At 39.1% G+C, this 20509-nt stretch overlaps 1 protein-coding gene across 3 annotated transcripts in view; it reads right to left on the bottom strand.

Annotated features, from left to right (window-relative positions):
- Nucleotides 1–20509, bottom strand: part of LOC137264871 (cGMP-specific 3',5'-cyclic phosphodiesterase-like) — a 135860-nt gene that overhangs the window by 4275 nt on the left and 111076 nt on the right. For 2 of the 3 annotated variants that reach the window (XM_067800218.1, XM_067800216.1), the window contains 16 exons: nt 19289–19354; nt 17687–17751; nt 17123–17186; nt 16884–16934; nt 15590–15733; nt 15018–15161; nt 13915–14061; nt 13253–13360; nt 12151–12260; nt 11659–11746; nt 8856–8956; nt 8067–8144; nt 6055–6193; nt 5735–5818; nt 2813–2939; nt 918–1123 (listed from right to left, as the gene is read on the bottom strand). In XM_067800218.1, the coding sequence (XP_067656319.1) occupies nt 918–1123; nt 2813–2939; nt 5735–5818; nt 6055–6193; nt 8067–8144; nt 8856–8956; nt 11659–11746; nt 12151–12260; nt 13253–13360; nt 13915–14061; nt 15018–15161; nt 15590–15733; nt 16884–16934; nt 17123–17186; nt 17687–17751; nt 19289–19354 (1722 nt within the window). The remainder of the gene's footprint in view (nt 1–917; nt 1124–2812; nt 2940–5734; nt 5819–6054; nt 6194–8066; nt 8145–8855; nt 8957–11658; nt 11747–12150; nt 12261–13252; nt 13361–13914; nt 14062–15017; nt 15162–15589; nt 15734–16883; nt 16935–17122; nt 17187–17686; nt 17752–19288; nt 19355–20509) is intronic. The other variant, XM_067800217.1, reaches the window with a different exon arrangement.

The raw sequence follows: 20509 nt of genomic DNA, 5'->3' as shown, positions 1-20509 counted from the left end.
TTATGTGAGAGAACAATTACAACATATATGTTGGTGCAAGATTTACATTACATTTGCATACATTATACAACATTCACATAAACGTAATGACATGAATATTCGGTGGAACATTTATGCATGCAGAGCATATTTCCGTAATAATTATTTCCAAAATACACATTCTTTGGTTACGGCTTGGCATATAATTTGATGGTTGATTGAAAAGGTTGAATTTATAATATATTGTTAAATAGACATGTGTGCCAACCTGACAATGCTAACCTTTCGTTGCAGTTTCATCCAAATAGCTTTAATGATTTTTGATCGGAAAAGCTCCTATATAAGTGTTCATATTACTTCTTAAAAATGTTCCACTGCATAGTCCATATAAATGGCGGTCCCCAAAGAACTGCCGGTACGCTAAACGGTGTTAGGTTTCATACCGTTGAAATGGTTGCCTGTTTCCTCCTCTGAGATAATACCTGAAACGCACCTTTCTTCTTATATTGGAACTCGATCTCTTTCGCTGCTTAAATATTGCAGGTAAACGTGCAACCTTCTTGGTTTCTTCAGGAATGAAACGGGGCATTTCTTATCATGGTATCAACACACACGAATCACTATCAGTCTAATTCATTCTCATGGAAGGATGCTTGGTTGACACATGTCATCGGTTCATAATCGCGCAGATCGATGCTCATGTTCTTGGTCACTGGACTGTCTGGTCCAGACTTGATTAATTACAGACTTCCGCCATATAGCTGTAATATTGCTGAGTGCGGCATAAACTAAACTCGCTCACTCATGGAAGGCATTTTAGCATATGTCACAACGAAATGACATTTCATCATTACATCGGCATTTTTCAACTGAAAACCTGAAACTAACACTACAACCATTCCAACGACATACTTTCAATATTTCGTTACCAATGTTACCTGGGATCCATTGTGTGCAGACTGTGCAGTGTGAGACGAAGCGCCATTTTGTTTTTGTGAAGCGAGTGTGACTGAATCAGTGTCACGTGACTTGCTAGCTACGTGATCATTGGACAAAGGCTGTGGAGAGGGTTGTGGTGACGAACTTAGAATTGCTTTGTTACTGTCCGTTTTACTTCCGGTTTCCGGTTTAGGAGTGTCGGAGGCTGTTTCAAGAAAATAGGCACCATATTAGCATGTCCATATTAATGGGCAGGGAACCAATAGATTATATGTTATTAAACTATGTTAACAGAAACGTTAGATGGATTCCTTCGATCAGATTAGAATTGTCCAGAGACTTTTCTTAAAATGCCGACTGATTGTACTTTTAGAGAGAATGCACCTAATATAATGCACTTTATCTTTAAGAGAGTATCAGATCATGATAATTCAGATACTTACAGTTCATGTTTAAAGTGAATGATATAATTGACATGATTTCAGAAAAGAACACACGACACTGAGAAGTATTAGTAATAGAAATCTATTCATCTACTGATGACTCCTTCCACTCTACCCAAGGACAAAGCGTTCTGTTTTTTAACCATCTAAGTACGTTAACGCTGAAAAAATTCAATGGGTATGCCAATCTTTCCTACAGATCTTTCTGAAATTTGATACCTCAGGCAAGGTAGCGTTAAAGACAAATTGTGTGGGTAAATGTTAGTCTGATGGCCGGCATTGTGGAAGGAGTCTATATTATATTTGAGAGCCGAGTGATGGTGACAATTAAGACCCAGATACGGAACAGGTGAAGCCAAGATGAATGCTCTTTATGTAGTGCATACAATGTGTTATAAAGCAAAGAGAAAATCATAAATCCAATATCACTATTTACTTGAAATGAAGAAATATGAACAGTTGTGAATAAAATCAAGCATCCTTGTATATTACACAACCCAGCTTCAAAGACAATTCGGTAATCTTTGAGGGTTGGACAATGCTACATCATTTTGTTTTCGCACACATACCCCCACCAACAGCCAATGAGGGTAAAAAGAAACGGGGTGGGTAATAACGCTAAACGCTATAGGCTCCAGGAGGGGAAGAGGGAAAGTAGAAAGTATTCATCTCACAAAAACACATACATAAATCAGTTCATGAAACTCACGTGTTTAACTGAATTTGTTCAAATATTCCACTGAGTACTAATGCATGGCTTTCCAAATGGTACCTGATGATATGGACTAATACGTATCTAATGATCCCATTAATGATTTATAAAAAAGATATTACTAAACTGTTCATATTCTAAAGCAATTTTCCAGTAAAAGTCATATGAACGTTGTAATTAATCAATGACTTTTTTAGCAAATATTATGGCCGCTGAATGCAACCCAACACTACTTGTTTTCACGGGAACAGTACTGATTTGAATCCGTTACTGCAAATTCATACACGTTCTTGCAGTTAGGTTTCTTTAAGAGAGGTCAGTTCAATATCAGACAGCGGGCGTAAACCATGCATGATGGTGCCAAGGGTACCTAGAGTGGTGTGGATCAAGTGGATCATACCTTCATGCAAAAATGCCCATAACCTTATGTTTTAATACTTCCCGAATGTTAAAAAACTGCTATAAAGCTAGACACATGCATAGGCATACAAGAAAAAAACATCCATTTGAATTCCGTTTTCCGTTCTATTCGCAACAACAACTCCAAAATATGGTACCATACTGGAGGGACAGGGGCGGGTGGGGCATATCATGCGAAAGGTTAGCAAGTTGCTAGCAGTTGTTAGGGTTAAAATATTAACAGGGGTGAGGTCGTTAGACAGGACAAGATCAAACGTGAACAAGGGAGACCGCAGACAGAGGTCACCAAGACTTGAGGTCACAAGGACCTCAGATGCACCTGTCGTGGACGATGACTCCTTACACTTTTCTGTATCTATGTTATCAGCCAATTGCTGCCAGTTTGTCCTATTGCTTTGGCATCCATTATACAATGGGTCCAATTTGTCAGTCATCGAGGCAAACAGCTGTCAAATAGGTACCAAAATTATCCGTCAGTGATACAGCAATTGTCATGCAGACAACATACAAGTGAAGAGCAGTACTACACATACACACTCACTAACATGATCAGTTTAATTTATTGAATGATGTCATACTAACTTGCGGAGAAACAGAATTTAGATTTTACATTTAACAGTGAAAAGGTATTGTTTTCATAAGATTTTGTCAAATAATTTCAATTCAGTTTTTTAAATAAAAAATCATCTCTGATTCTTGATTCCGATCCACTAAGCGCTCATAGCGTTACAACCTGTTTGTAAGTCTATGGAAGATTTGTGGATCAGGACCAACGTCTAGTTTAGAAATGGAAGGATCTGACAATTTGCTTGCTCAGTTCTAGTATCCTTTCCAAATAACCGTGTGCCATCTTCAAAAATACTGTCAATCGATGGAGTTAACAAACGTTTCACACATCGTCTAGAAAATACATTCAGGTATGCGCTAAAGAATGTAATTATCTGTTTAAAAACATTAAGGGCAAGGTGAGGCTTATGACAGAAATTATTTGACTCGAAACAAAATTTAAATTATCATTGTCTGTAGTACTGCTCTACACCAAACGCTAAATGTATGATTGCAAGAAATGCTCCGTGATCACAAGACATATCTAATGTTTATAGTCATATAGGAGTATGTTTCCGTAAAATGAATATATAATTCATGCATCTTCAAAGTTCATATATGCAATGGACATTACGTATATATTTCATTATCCTATATTCGTTCATATGTGTGATGAGATGCTTGATATATATTTACAACAAAGATCCCCAGCATTGCTTCAGTCTAATGTATAGAGGAACTTTAAGGAATGCTTGTAGGCATCAATTTAGAGATAAGCGCAAACGCTATTCCCCTAGCACAATCAGTCAAGCATACAGTGTTGTGTTACATTACAAAACTACCATTACAATTATTTCTTGTATTTCTTATCATAATGAACAACTGTGATATAGACACGCTTTTAATATCATTCTACACACCTTCAAAAGAAAGTTCGTGATGTGGTTAAAATCTAATAAAAAAGCCTTAATAACTACGCGAGATATTTTCAGTCACTTTTTATGTTATTCTTTTAAGTCTAATTAATTTCATCTTCCTCAAGGGCACCTTCAGATTTTCGATGAGATGACGTATTGGCGCTGTAATTAAACTACGCAAGAAAACGTCCCTTCAGGACGCACGAAACATCACGTAGAATATAATCAGGTATTAATATAATTCCAAAAACATGTTGATGTCACACGAGCGGATCAATTACTTCTAAACATTTTTATCTCCTGGGAAAATGAGAAAATGTCTTAACATACAAGTGAGCTTTGTTCTACGCCTTCTTTAGCAATATCCAGCAATATCAGGGGGACAACAGGAATGGGCTTTACGCATTGTCCCCATGATGGGAATCGAACCCGGGTCTTGGGCGTGACGAGCGAACGTTTTGACCACCAGGCTACCCCACCGCCCCAGTAACATGCGAAAATAATTTGAAAGTAAGTACCTTCATCTCCCGAAAAACTGACAAAAGCTGGTATTGTACGAATCAAACGTCATATCAAATATGACAACACTACCACTGAACCCTCGTCACAGGCATAAATAATTCCTCAATACATGAGACTGAAGCCATGCAAGTTTTGCTTATACTATTGCACGACAACCAGGCACACGAAGTAAGAAGTATAGAAGATGTCGCTGTGCCGCACTTAACCACAGCTCTGGCTTGTCTTCCGCTCTGACATCTGATGCCAATTGTCTCTGTTACTCTGAACGCCCTGTAGTAAGGGCTCGAGACGGGTCCATTTCTCAGCGAACATCTTAAATGATATCGTTACCGATAGACCGTCATTCACGACCACAAATGCTCTCATTATGGCGTCCCTGTACCAATTCTTTTTTGATCCAGTTCAAGTACAGCCATTTGACCGAGGTACATTATACTGACATGTAAACTCGCAAGAACACTTCATATGCGAAACTACCTCATAGGAAACTATGATAGTAATATCAATACAAGGATTATAAGCTGAACATTTGACATTAACTGACCAAGTATCCTGGCATTACAAACACGTCTATCACAAAAAACTACTGGAAGTATTTTTATTGCTGTTTTTCTTGACAATACATTCTTTAGATATCCCAGTGACACCTGCAAGGGATGTTCGATTTTGTTTTCATATTTGGATTCTGAAAAAAACTTGATATTTGTAGTTTTCATTTAGTGTAAAGTGCTTAAAGGAAAATTCGAAAATAGAAGAAATTGCGAAAATAGTGAAAAGAGCATATTGCACAGTCATATAGACTCAGTTCAAACGACGTCAGAGATTTCATCTCAAATCTTTGGGATTTCACCTAGATTTTCTAAGCTCTGTCAGTGCTAAGACAGCCGTAAGTGCCATACATTAATATTAACTTAACTTACAACTATGTTAGCGCAAAGAGAGCTTCGAAAATCTAGGCCAAGGAAATCCAGGTATGTCGTAACGTATGGACAGTGAATCTGGTTTTATGCCGCCTTGGGCGATAGTTCATCAATATCACCGTTTGAGAGCAGAATCCGGCAGCTTATTCCTTATTGAGACCATGTTAGGTGTGGAACCCAGGTCTTCGGCCGTTCTAGTGGACGCTTTAAGACGTCCTAGCTAGGTCTGACCATATACCCGAGTACATATAATACTGATTGTTCATGAGCTGCTCGTTACGTTCTAGATATACACTGCTAACGTATGCATGTAGATTAAACAGAAGCAAGATTCACCTTGTAGACTGGCATGCATATTGCATCAATGAAGCCGACCTGCATCTTTGGGAGCTCATCCTTCTTATCCCGATCCATCATTGGCTGAAATAGAACAATTACAAATGAGAATATGAAGACAATCAGTTTCTGCGTGCGTGCGCATGTGTGTATGTGTATTTAGTTTCCAAATGTATCCGTACCTTGCAATGCCCTGAACATGTTTGCACTGCATCCGTATGTAAGACATGTACAGTGTGTTTTCTCTAATTAACAAAAAAATAAACAAGCGTTCCTGTGTGGATTTTACTTGATGTCACTGGTAGTGAGAATAGGCTTACAATGGGCTGTTCTCCTAGTTTTAGCTTTTCAATGTCTCCCTGCTCAAAGAACTCCCCTGCCACCAATTGGGCGACATTCTGTTGGATTTCCCATGGTTTAGCAATCGCAGCTACATCACACGCCGTCATCATCATTGCTCTGAAAAATCAAGGACAAGACAAAAATCAAGAAATCCATTTTCATCACTGGAACGCAAAGTCAAGTATTTGGAAATGCCATGTTTAGCTGCCATGTCGAATTAGTTCATACAATCTACCTGATTAGTTTAGTAAGCCGATTTTCACCTTTCGTCCGAAATGATGTAGTTAAATTATTTAAATACATTTTCACCAGAATGAGTCTGAATATAACAAGCCATAAATATTCTAAAATGTGTAAATGAAATATCAATACCTAAAACACATTGGAATTCTGAAAGCTTCTTTGTTTTATCTGCCTTACCGAACATGACATTAAGGGGTTAATCAAGCCCTAAACATTCCTTGAAGTAGTTATCAATAATATTGTGTATCATGTATGACATGTTATTTCACGTTGAGGAATATTCAATAGCTGTGATTGACATCTGAGCACCATTATGAGTTTTCTGACAAAATAACCCGCAGACCTAATGTCAACGCAAATTTGAACAGGGCCCTAATTAGACAATTATTTGTCTTTGTGTTGCTCTCGTTACTTCATGCGTCATTTGGAGATGGAGAAAGAGACTGGAGCACCTTTTTGTGACTAACCGTCGTCATGGTAACAGCGATAAACAAACATTTCAGGCTTTTGATGTGTTAGACTGATGTGGAAGTAAATAGCGGTGCGCGGAGACAGGGTAGTAATTCCATGGAGAAAAAACAGCCGTATTTCACCTTGATTGCAAATAAATATTATCAATTTGTTCTCAAGTTGATTGAGAGGGGCAGATGTTGCCTCCGATGCCTTAAACAAACTTGCTTTTCTAGATCCATCATCTTGGCACGCAGGAAAATAACATTTCCGGTTAATGCTCTGTCTGGTATATATTTATGTACATTGAGAAGGATTCATAGTCATGTGCTCGAAGAACGGCGGTTAATTACTGGGGAAAATAAAATAGGTATTTTCAATCAAAATAGCAGGCTGTTGTATTAACATAAGAAATGTTATTTTGGCGGGTAAACGATCGACAACACTGCGCGGTGAAAAAGAACTGGCGTAAAAAGGTTTGATGGAACCGGAAAATTAGCAATCTTTCAGATGTTACCTTTTTCTGTGATAACTGTATTTTTAAGATGAATTCAACGGTTTAATTAGTACCCTGGACATTGTCTTAAGTACAACGTCTTCACCTAGTACAGTATTGCAAAGTTTAATAAGCTTAAAAATGCGATTGAAAAGGAAACCGTTTAAGGAACTGAGGCAGTAAGGCGTCCAACATGTATTTTGACACGCACCAAAACTGCACTGCCTTCCTACCAACAAAAAGAAAGATTCTCCAATCACCAAATAAGCTATGACCGCAATCTCCGAGGCTATTACACCATAAGATAGAACGCCCTGAAATAACGTTAAGATTGCGTTAAGGTTACGGAGAGCTTTGTTGACAAAGCGTTTAATCAACAGAAAGATTTGGAAAAAACATTTACACTTTTATTGATTTCAATTACGTTCACTTGCACATTTATGGATTGCCAATGCTGCTATTTCCCTTCGGTACCTATTACTTATTAACAGGTTTACACGATATCGACTACTCTGAAGGCACTTGTTAAATCTCACACAACATTATCATCATCACCAACAGCAACAATCCTTGCATATATGCTGGCCACATAGACCATGATTTCCTTGAAGTATCTCGAACTTATTTGAGAGCTTTTGAGTTGGGTTTTTCGCCGACTTCAGCAATATTCCCTGAATATCATCGCGTCGAACACCAGAAAAGGGATTCATACTTTGTACCTAAACTGGGGACACCAACCGGGTGCTCGGTGTGACGAGAGAAACCTCTAAGCACTCGGCCAGGCGGCCACCCACTACTTACTTCAGGAGATCCTTCTTGTATTTGGTGTCAAACGCTTGCTCCCCACTTTCTATCATAGACTTGAAGTCTCCTCGTTTCCTGCAAGGTATGAAAACATCTTATCACTATTTGCTCGTTATACGTTCTTCACTGAGGCTCATACAATGTGTAGGCGTTTCATCATAATCATCATCATCATCATCATCACACTCCCATCCTTAAACGAAGCATCTGGGAACATTTTGTCAAAGGAAAACGTTATGGAAAGCATTGTGTATGGTGTCCCAATGTAGACTAGATTTATAGAAATCGCGTCTTTTTTACATTTTGATAGCGACGTACGGATATCTAACTTTGCTATTGCATACGTGTCTATCTATAAACCGTATGTCTACTTCAGGCTTGTCCATCGAACCAAAACGTATTTTTTTAATTTTAGGTTTTGCAATGCACTTCATATAACCCAATCTGATAGCAAGTCACCCGTGAAGATCTGATTCAGAATAGTCCTTCAGCAACCCATGCTTGCCACTTGAGACGACTAACGGGATCGGGTGGTCAGGCTCGCTGACTTGGTTGACACACGCATCGCAGGTCGATGTTCATGCTGTTGATCACTGGATTGTCTAATCCAGACTCGATTTTTTACAAACCGCCGCCATATAGCTGGAATATTGCTGAGTGCGGCGTAAAACTAAACTCACTGAATGCAAGTAGAGACATACGGCATTGATTCACGCCTTTCGTAAAGCACAATACTGTCTGTGGAAAGAGGACGTGAGCGTATGAGAACATAAGCTGACAACTTACTTGAAGTATATAGCCAGATCTGTCGACAGAATTGCATGCTCCAGCATTTTGATTGCACTGCGATAGTCCCCGGGAGATAAAGACTGGAAGATGTTATTGCCCTGGAAGAAACATACCATAGTGATCAACGCCGTAAACATGTAAGATTTATCACGGAAGCATGTTATGAGTGAGGGAGTGAATTTAGCCTTACTCCTTTTTTAGTAATATTTCAGCAGTATCACGGAGATGGATACCAGAAATGTGCTTCACCAATAGTACACATGAAGGGAATCGAACCCGACTCTACGGAGTTCGACGCGTTGACCCCTTGGCTACCCCACTGCCCCAAAAGGCATGGAGCAAAAGAAACCTGTGCTTGGCCGCCGTCGGACATTCAATCAAGGGCAACCCTGAATCCTGACTTCACTTAATATTGACCCGTAATCTGCAACACCACCGTTGGTTTCATCACTATAATTATAGCACACTCGATTCTTTCCATATGACGACACCATATGAATGAAACGCCAACGATGTGAATTAAAATTAAAGTGAACATTTCCGTTGTGGTGATCGTTGCCTACTTTCTGGGCTGGCATATCTCATCAGGCAGTGGCGACCTCTTCGCTTTGCGTTGGGCATACCACATATCATGTTTGTGATGTACAGGTGTATCATATGACTAAATGTATTATTTAATTTGTCAACGTTGGTAGGGATTGCAACACACAGCCTTCCAATCGTGGAGGTTATTTAACTTATTTGAGTATATATCACCATTCTCACTTTAGCTTTTTCTCTCAACTGACACACACAGACAAAACTGATGCAGATTGTACTGAGAATATTTCATATGTTTGGGGATGCGTTTCATGGAGAGTGATAATTTTAAATTTATTTGATTCGCAAAGTTTCAAACACCATTAAAACTAGTTCCTAACTGTTTCTGGCAGGTTTTATCGTTCTCGCTTGCTTCATTTTGTGAAACTGGCATGCCCATATTAGTGGTTATTGCCATATGTCGTGTTCCCGCATCTCCATGCACTGGAATGAATCTGCAAATGTCGATTACGTCTAAAACAGAGAACCGGCAATTAATGGATTTACGACACGTTCGCCTCAAACGCATGAGCGATTAAAAACAAAAACTATATTCCCAACACAGAATCCTCACATCGACAAATCTCCTTCCGGACGAGGATGAAAACACTTTCGATAAAGCATGTATTTATAACAATTTACAGTTCGCGATCGCACGAAGATTGTTGTGATCGGTGAAATAAGCAACGCCATATTGGCAAATACCTCGCCGGCATGAGAAAATTAATCAACAAATTGTACCCATGTGATGCTGTTAAGAATGTGATTCTGTTTTAAAATGAATTACCGACAACGTATTATTATACATGGAAAGAAGATGGATTTTTATTGAAATTGAAATGTTCTTAGATGTTTTGATTGATGTCTGTTTGTCCTATTGTTCTTGCAGAATATTTTAAAACTTTGGAAACCGAAGAAATATTAATGCATTTACTGCTTGGCCGAAGTTTTCGCAACACTTCCTGCTGACACCAACATGCAGTTTTAGTCACCATTCCTGAAAGTGTTACTGAAAACTAGCACGTACTTTTAAATTCAAGAGAAGCTACAGAATCTTACATGTTTTCCTGGTGTGTACCTACTTCCGACACACAGAGATTTTGGTTTTACACTATTCAATCATATCGCGGCGTTTCAGATGAATGTGGAATATTGGTTTGGTAACGGCAGGGGCTTAATTAAACTAATCTGGTATTCGAATCCAGGAATCAGTGTTTCAATCATAGCTGCCGACGCAACTCTGAGACAGATATAATACACACAACTTGTGAAAAGGTGATAAGGAAAATGTAATTTTCTTCGGGCAAACATTATCTTTGGCTTGACTATCAATGCTCAGTTTTGAAGCACGGGTACAATATACACTAAAGGTGAACTCAAACAGCGCGTTCAGTAAAAAATACTTGCTACTGTACCTTCGACAAAACAACCATAAAGCCAGACCAATTTTATTTCTTGTTTTACGGATTTTTGTCCTCGTAAAACCCGAAGGCAGGAGGGGGAAAATGAAAACAGAATGACCAATCAAAAAGTAATATTCCATTTAAGTACTCAAAGTGTTTTACTTTTGGCAATTTATGAAGTGTATAAAACAACAAAAAACAAGCTTAAAAAAACTTTTTAGTTTACATTTTTTGAACGGGTAAAATTCACTTTTATTTTTTTTTCTTATTCTTGAAAAAATATAAAACAAGAAAAAGCTGCGTTCATTCACATAATACTTAACGCTCAGCACGGCTGTTCCATATCTAGGAAAACGGACTACGAGACGGACATTCACTTGCAATCGAGCGTGATCCGAGCGAAAGAGTGAGTTATGTTTTACCCCGCTCTTAGCAATATCAAAGCAATAGGAAAGTGACTCACACATTGCACCCATTGTCCCAATCAAACTAGGGTCTTCGGTGTGGCGAGTGAACGATTTAACCGCTAGACTACTTCACAGCCATGAGGACTGCTCTGAACACAGTATGAGAGTGTAACGTTTTCTGACGGTCTTATAGCGTCGAATCAGTCAAATGGGACGGGAAATCCGAAATAACACAGTCCGCAAACTTTAACCACTTCGGGGCAACTCGTGAGTATGGCATGGTAAAGAGAAATCTGGGAAACATGATCGGAGTGAACCAGGATGCGAACCCAAAATCAGAGAATTCTCCGTGCTCAATGTATGCATATCTGCATTGCCAACATGTTGCATCCTTTTGAAGAGTAAACGTACCTCGCTGTTGAGTATCATGATGCAGTGATCAAAGTGATGATGCTCCAGCACGGATGTACTGTACAACATGGCCAACGGGGATGCCACTCTGTTGAGAGATGTCATGTATGAGTGATCAATACTGAATTACGTTCTGAAATATTTACAACATGAAATTGATGTTCAGAATGTTTATCTACCGATGTTGTGGCATGTTTGTACCTTATCTGATGGATGGTGAAGATGTGTATTCCCAAAACAACGAAACCTCGTTAACTCGAACATCATCTACACGATATAGCTCTCTCTCGAACAATCCAGATTTCCTCTTCACTTTGGTCTAAATCTTATGCTCTGCTTCATTCATTTAATAAAATGAACATTGAAAATTAAAAATGAAAGAAATATAATACTTTGGACTTTTTGATAAACACGCACACAAGCTACTACATTACAGCATACTTATTGCAAGTGGTCAGTTTTATGTTCATAGATTATAAAGAGGGTACTCACTTGACTTGAAATGCGTTATTGGTGCCCCTGTGATCCAGGTCATGACACAGACAGGCCACCATCAGGGCATATACCTCAAGGTCACCGAAAAGTGGACGTAAGTGGCCGGTCTGCAGACAAACCAACTGTCAGTAATTACATAATCGATTCCACTTCACAAGGTGATGAGATTGAAATTATGAAACTGAAATGGGTCTAACATACGCTGGGTTTCCAAGACGCGCATCCCCCATGACGAGCTGGACAAACCCTTCTAAATCTCTCTCCCCCGTCCCCCCGTCCCCCCATCCCCAACACCAACAAAAAAACCCGAAACACTAACTACATAAGTAAATAAATGAATGAATGGATGGATGGATGGATGGATGAATGATTGAATAAACATTAATAATAAATCACCCTGAAAAACATTAACATAAACGTTACACTTGCGCGTTCTGCTGTGCTAGAATGCTGTCAATGAGAAATCACTGTGAGTGAGTGTATATAGTTTCACACATTGTACCCATGTGGGGAATCAAACCCGATTTGCATAGTGATGAGAGGACACTTTACCAATCAGGCTACCCCAACGCCCCTGGAATCTCTGAATGACAATGGAACCTATATAAGAGTGACTAATGGTCATCCTGACAGAGCTGCAACTGAAAAACAGTAATTCAAAGGGCGACTGAACAGATATTGTAAATGACAATAGTGATGCTGTTTCCGCCACAAAATTACCACTTTACGTTTTTGTCAAACAGCTAGAGTAAACGCAGGTCAGCTGCCGCAAATACTTTATATGACGGCCTTAAAATGTCTCTAACTAGGAACATCCCGCAACAGAAATCTGATATGTATCGTATCTAGCGGTGAGTGAGCGAATAGGGTTTGACGCTTTTGTCCACCAATTTCACGGCATTATAACTGACAAATTAATACCACTCTGAGGACCGAAATGTGATATGGTTTTCAATATTCCTTTATGTATCAATATCTCAAAAATGTATGATGGACATTTCAATTTGACAGCTCAAACCCGAGTCTTTTGCGTGACGACTGGACGTTTTAACCGCTAGGCTGCCCGTCCTGCCCAAAAACATTCATAGAGGCTACTTACAAAGAGCATGGTGAACATTGTCTGACACACGTTGAAGGCATGCCGCCAGTTATGGTAGGTGACGGGACGGTAGTTTTTCTTCACACTGGCTGTCCATCGGCATATTACCTACAAATGTCCAAGCTGCATGAAGTTCGACACACCAAAAATCGTCAAACGACATGTGAATAAGAAAAACGACTGATGTTGCAGTAATATCACCGCGGCCTGTAGATAATCTAGTCTAGACCAACCAGTGTTTAATATCATGAGCATACTTTTTTGCTAAGGGCTACTTAAACAGCAACCAAACAAGCAAGTTGACAATGACAACCATTGGATGCCAAAGACCAGTTCTAACCCGAATCATCACGAGTGTGTCAGCAACTTCTAACACTGTCGGGGTACGATGACACGTACCCGGGATGGGTGTCATGAATTATGAAGTGGATATACTAGCTTGCGAAAAGAAAACCCTGAGAGCAAAATATCTCAACTATTATTGTCTCCTGACATATTGCCCACATCAGTCTATAACAAACGACTAAATATTGGTTTCGTTTTATCCGGTATTGATACAATCTGAAAACGAAAATATTTTTCGTAGATTCGCACTTCCCTAAAGAAATCGTGCCAATATTGTTTGCAGCTTTCAGTTGGTTCAAAAACAAATACCTACTTACATCATAAGGCACTTTAAAACTGTTGATGATGTTCGCATCGGTAAACATTCTGATGACAGCTCGTAGTGTATCGTCGTCACTGAGTACCATGTCGTCGAAGTCGAAACTGTACAGACGGTAGTCATCGGCGGACGGGATTTCGCATTCCTGAGGGAGTAAATACATATGAGCTTTGCAGAAGAATAACTTCGCTACTCCGGTAGACTATGCATGTCTGAGTGAGGTTCAGGACACTTCGATCCAGTAGTATGGATGCAATGGCTGTCATGACATAGCTGGGGCATCGGCAATTCCATATTCCTATACTAGCTTGGTTTGTTTATAAGTTGAATAATGCCGCACCTGTCAATATTAGAACAATATGGCGGCGGTCTGTAAATAGTCTTCACCAGACAATCCAGTTATCAACAGCATCTACGCAGTTGGGATGCGGTAAAATGTGTCAAGGACGTCCGCGAGAATAATCACTCGATCCCGTTAGTCGCTTCTTACGACAGGCATGGGTTGCTGAGGACCGATTAGAAGCCAGATCTCAACGAGTTTAATACATTACCATCTTTTACTTCTTAACATAGCTAATGTTCTACACACTGGAGACTTTAAACATATTCAAATTATATATCCATCAATATTGCGGCTACAAGTCACACAGTCATCAACTCCATTTGATTTTAGTAACACATGATATAAGATTTCATATGGCCTGATCATTCAAGGCAGTTTTCAACCTCCAAATCTGCATTGCAATAAAAGCTGAAAAGTATCGAAGGACGTGGAAAAATAAAATACATACTTCCAATGTGTTAAGCGTACTATACCCCACTACATACAGTAGTTGGGTTGAAGTGTATGATGGTTTTCACTACACGCTAATACTAAAACAGGTCCCACAAAAAATATATTGGTCTAATTTCTGATTATATTTCTCAGTTAATCTCCCAAATATCAACGACAAAATATCTTTACGACTTCCTAAGAATGTGCATACAGAATGCCGAAGGCCCATAACAATGAATCTGCAGAACATATTCTGCGGGTGGTCAAGAAATGCAAAACACTTTGTTTGAAGTAAATGAAAGGCATGAGTAGGCAGCAGAACGTACGACGAGCTTTTCTGTCTCTTCTTTCTGTGCAGTAGCGTGGTAGGAGAGGACTTCCAATGCCACAGTCTGTTTGGCCATCAGGCGACATGCGTTCTCGTACATCTGGCAGTTGTGTATTCCAAGCCCAGTGAAGATGGAAAATGCCTAGAACGAAGTTTAATTTACGCGTAAAAGGCATAAAAATTATATTCAAAACTGCACATAGTATAAATATGAAAGGACTGTACCACTAAGTACCATAAGTAACAAATGCCTCTTCTTATGGCCTTAAATTAAAGGCTTTCGGTGTTGTTGAAAAAGGGGAGCGTTTCGAAATAATGTTCTGATTCAGACGCAATGAGTGGTTTGGTTAAATTTTCCTTGTCTATTTGTGTTAAAACGCTACATACGTCCCGTTTCAATTAACGACAACAGTATGCCCAGAGACTTACTTACGCACAGGCAAACCTCACACAAAGGTATCAAAATGTTTCACCATGGGTATATTCAAAGAAACTAAACACCTGACCAATCTGCACCATTCTCCTTGCATAGGTAACAACTGCAAACGGCATGACCACGTCGTAACTTACCTCAATGATATGCTCATCATTATCATCAAACGGTGAAGAGTTGAGCTTGTTCATCAGTTGTGTGACACCAATGATCTTCTTGTCACTGTTAAACACTGGCATGCACAAGACGCTCCGTATGCGAAAGCCATCGGGATCCACACACTGAGTTGGAGCATGAAAAAAGGTAGAGATAAAAGTGCGAGTAACTTATTAGTAAGTGCGTGACTTTAAATTGTATTCCATCAAGTGTGAGAAACAGTTTCCAATTTGTGCTAGCCAGTAGGAATAGCTATGCTTGAAAGTTGCCAGTCCAGAAGATTATTCAAAAGTCCGAAATTTGAATTATGAATGTTGACAAGTTTTAATTTCAGAAGTACGTGCATAGCCACACATCTTAACCCTAAAACACTATAATAATGAACCTTGTGTGTTTCTTAATATACATTTACAATGATGCATTATATGTGGCAGTTATGCTTTAAACAAAAACATTCCAGCAGAACTATTCATGTAACAATGGCGTGAGGGAAGCCTATTTCGGGAACCCTAGTCATTTTTTATCACTAATAGTGTATTACAGAGGATTACTGCCTATATTCAATATTGCATAAGTCTGCACCACATGACTAGTCTCATTCTTTTCAATACAAAACACAGACGAAATACTGTACCGTATGTCTTATCCAGTTAAGTGAGTGAGTGTAGGTTTCACCGTACTCAACAATATTCCAGCTATATAAGCTAAATAATCGAGTCTGGATTAGACAACCCAGTGATCACCAACATGAGCATCGATCTGCGCAGTTGGGAACCGATGACATGTGTCAACCTAGTCAGCAAGCCTGACCACCCGATCCCGTTAGTCGCCTCTTACGACAAGCACAGTCGTCGTTCATAGCAAGCATGGGTTGCTGAAGGCCTATTCTACAGCGGACCTTCACGGGTCTCTTGTCCAGTTAAAGAAACAGGACTCATGTGTGTAGTTCTAAAAGCAAGACACCTTGTAATGAGTGTATTATTATTGACTAAGTGATACATATTTTCGAAATTTAAAATGAAATCTTCATTCTTACAAATACGATAAATACCTTAGTCTACCAATTGCATACTTCATCAGATACAGAGACAATACACACTACAGGTGTGTGCAATCGTTTAGGAATATGACCAGTCAGAAACACACAATTCCAATACAAGTGATTTGAGAACTCTTGAGTGGATCTTTAGTGGAATAGTTTTGTTTTTCCTTGACAAACATCGGTCTTAAGGTGTATAATTCAGTAATTATTGTGTTAAGCTGTAAGTCACTCACCGGTCCTTTGCCAAATCTTCCATCGATTTCCAAGTCAGGAATATTAACTGCCTGTAAACATAAACGACTCGTTGTTATCCATTGTCAATAATCAAGCACTCTCCTTGTCAAATCTAATTTTGGGTTACCTAGATTGAAATATCAGTTGACATTGTAATACTATCAAAAACATCTCATACTTTGTTGTACGTGAGACGACCATGTGTATGCTGTTTGTAAATGAAACTATTCAGTCTTACCGTGCCTTGATTAACCACAAATTTGGCAATTTCGGCTGTCTTAGATTTCGCTAGGTCCTTCTGACTGAAAACAAAAATCCAGTGATATTGCATAGTTTAACTACGGATTCATATGTGTTTGTGTCGCTTTCAGCTCCATTCTGAACTATGTACATGTTTCATCTTAACCTGTACACAACATGACGCAAATACGAGCATTAACTTCATTCACGTTTGTTGCAGTTCTTACAACCTCATGAATAGTAACACAACCGGTTTCCAAAGAGAAAACTAATATTTCACTAGATTATATAGTCAGCTAAATGCACGATGAATACGGCGTAAATGAGTTAATATTATTATTATTATTATTATTTTCAGAGGGAGGTCATCAAAACTTAACCTAACTATGCGCAAGATATTTCATCTAGAGAAAGATCTAAGCCAAAGAGTCAGTTACATGTAATGTTCTCTTCAGTTGTATCGAAATAACCACGCTGCATGTGCCACATCACAGGAGAACCCGTCTGTGGCACATTAAACAGAAACGGCTCAAGGAACATCAAAACATGGAGATCTTCCTACCTGGGCTCGAGAACATTTTCTCTATCTTTGGCGTTGAGATAAAAGGCCATCGAGAAGCTCACTTCCTGTGGACAAGAAAGACAAGTTCTACTTCAGACACTGTACTGAGTAATCTGATATCACGAACATGAGTGATAAGGGTTGGCGTGTTTCCATTTGCACGCCATTCTATTACCTTTCTTGCTTTGACCGCCTACTGATGTAGACTCCCTTGGGATGGAAAATGTCCTTTGCATGGAATAAATGTAGAATCTTTCTGATCTGTGTCTTTTGAAGTGTAGCAGCTTTATAACCTTGAAACCGATTCCAAAGAAACTTTGGTTCATGCTAATTAAGGACACTGTTTTGTAGATTCAAAAAGTTAATTCCGAAGAATTATCCGTATCGATTATCTACGTGAATAATAAAATAGACTTGACAATTATATTGATGAATTGATCATTGAAATGCATGTTGACACCCGGTGGTTGCGAAAAGGGTAAGTGTGCTCTGTCTTACTGGTAGCAGACCAAAAAATATATTGCCTAACGCCACACAACAGAGGACGTGTCTTAAGATTGCGGTCTTAGATAAAGAGTCAAGTCTTAGCCAGACATCCCATTGACACGAGAACGCCTTCACCCATGTGGACAACAACCTTCTTTTGCTGTTCAAAAGTAAAATGTTCTGCTTCTTGAAATTACAGTTATGACCAGATGGGATCAGTGTTAAAGTCTCTGTACAACCATTGCTGTATCAGGGTACCTGATGGACAGTGATGAAACTTAATCAAAATATGAAATGTGGTATATTGGTCGTCAAGACGTAGTAGTTAATGCCGACGGAGAAGCACCAGCCACAGATGTTTTATAAGTTTTGTGCGACCAAGCTGCTAAGTGTAGAATAATTTCCAGTTCATCAAAAAACTAAAACAAGACATTTCAAGAATATGGTATGCAATGTCGTAAACTGAAACGAGAGATGCATGTGAAGATGTGGTTCCAATGACGAAGGGTATCCATGAGGAGATATTGTACCTAAAATGAAGAATATATAAGTGGTGCCCGTCAGGTGATGGGGCGTGACATGTGGAGGAGGATTAAGTCTTAAGGCTAGGTTAGGTATGTGAAGTGTAAGAAGAAAGAATAAAGGTCCAGTTCGCTGCTGTGGGGAGTGATGAACATGGAATGAAGCGACATGATAGGTTTTACTAGTATCTATCTATGGTATTTGACTTCTACGAACTACAGAATTAGGAAAACCAGTTGTGAGAGGGATGGTGAATAGGTGACGAATGTATATAGTGTTCTTGTCAGTAAGAGATGCAGATGAAATGGCTATGCTCTATGAGGTATGAATTTGTTACATATGTTAGTGGGCAATAATAGTCACAGAAAGTTTTCGAATTGGTAGGGCAGCTAAATAAACAGACGAGGTAGTTCTGTAGAACTGAATGACAGCAAGAAACTGTTACAAGATCAGTGAAGTTAGAAACTATATGACTACTTGTCAGAAATTCGCACAAATGAAATTTCATCCGATAATTTTAAGACAGGAAAATAATCGGAAATATACAGACTTGCATTTTTAAGATCTGAAAAGAGAGAAAGAGAAAAGAGTTACCTGTAGATTCCGTGCCTCTTTGTGCTCGCCGGAAGTGCTTGAGGGAGTGCTCATATTGCTGGGGTCCTGGGGGTAAAGGTCAAGGTCATGCAAGTGGGATCACTCTCACAACACAATGACAATGAGGTATCACTATGGTATTACATGTAGCTTTACACGATGGATATTCCCGGAGAAGGTGCAGATGTCATGGTTACAGAGGAAGGAGAACACAATATGATGCAGACATAATCATTTAACTGAACAACTACAAACATTTGTTCTTAACTGCATTCAAACATTTATATCGTGTACCCAACAATGCTGTATTCATTTTATTGCTTGCGTATTCACTATGAGCAGTTACTGGTAACATTTTATCACCAAGGCCAAACCGCACGTGTAAAAGGTTAGGTATTAGTAAGTACTAGGCTGTATTATGATGCTGAGTAAAAGTCACAAAACCTGGGGGTTTTCGTATTCTGTAAATGAAGCGTGGTGAACATTCACGCAGTGTGTTTTTTTACATTTCGACTTTTGTTCAGCATCTAAACAGACAGGCCAAGAGATAGATTTGTTGAGAGTAACAAACGTAAAGAGTATTATGTCCGCTACAAGATCTGCCTTTGCGAGTTCAGATACGTCAGGATATTCATACAACAAACATGTTTGTGTGTGTCAAACATGGACAGAAATACAGGCGGGCATTCCCAAATCAGGGTGTAATAGAAGACTACCGATGGACAAGGTACAGACTCGAAAGTAAACACGTTAAAGTTTGATATGAAAATTAATTGCATTATTGTTTGACCAGTTCGAGAAAACTAACTATGGGATAACCCACCTGTATACATATATGCGTTTGTTGCATGGATATCACCCTGGTTACCGGGTTCAATCACGTTCTTAGCATGTTGCTTTGAGAAGTAGCATATAAAGGGTCTTATCCTACGTGGAGATATGTAGGAAATGTGCTTCTATAAACAGGTACTAACAGTGTGCTCAGATATAACAGTGTGCTTAGATATAACAGTGTGCTTAGATGTAATACTGTGCTCAGATATTGGATCTAATCCCGTGCCGAGATATATATGGGATTTAACCCAGTGCTCAAACAGCGTAGTGTTAACGTGATGATGACTGATTGGTAGTAGAACACAACATGAGAACCTGGTGCATCTATCACCTAATCTATAATAGTTATCAATAACACTAAACGAATCGCATGTATGTACCCATAAC

The sequence above is a fragment of the Haliotis asinina genome, chromosome 15 (genome assembly GCF_037392515.1).
Source record: "Haliotis asinina isolate JCU_RB_2024 chromosome 15, JCU_Hal_asi_v2, whole genome shotgun sequence".
Taxonomy (NCBI): Eukaryota; Metazoa; Mollusca; class Gastropoda; order Lepetellida; family Haliotidae; genus Haliotis; species Haliotis asinina.
Note: the sequence above shows the minus strand (reverse complement) of the source record. Positions and strands in the feature narration are given on the sequence as shown.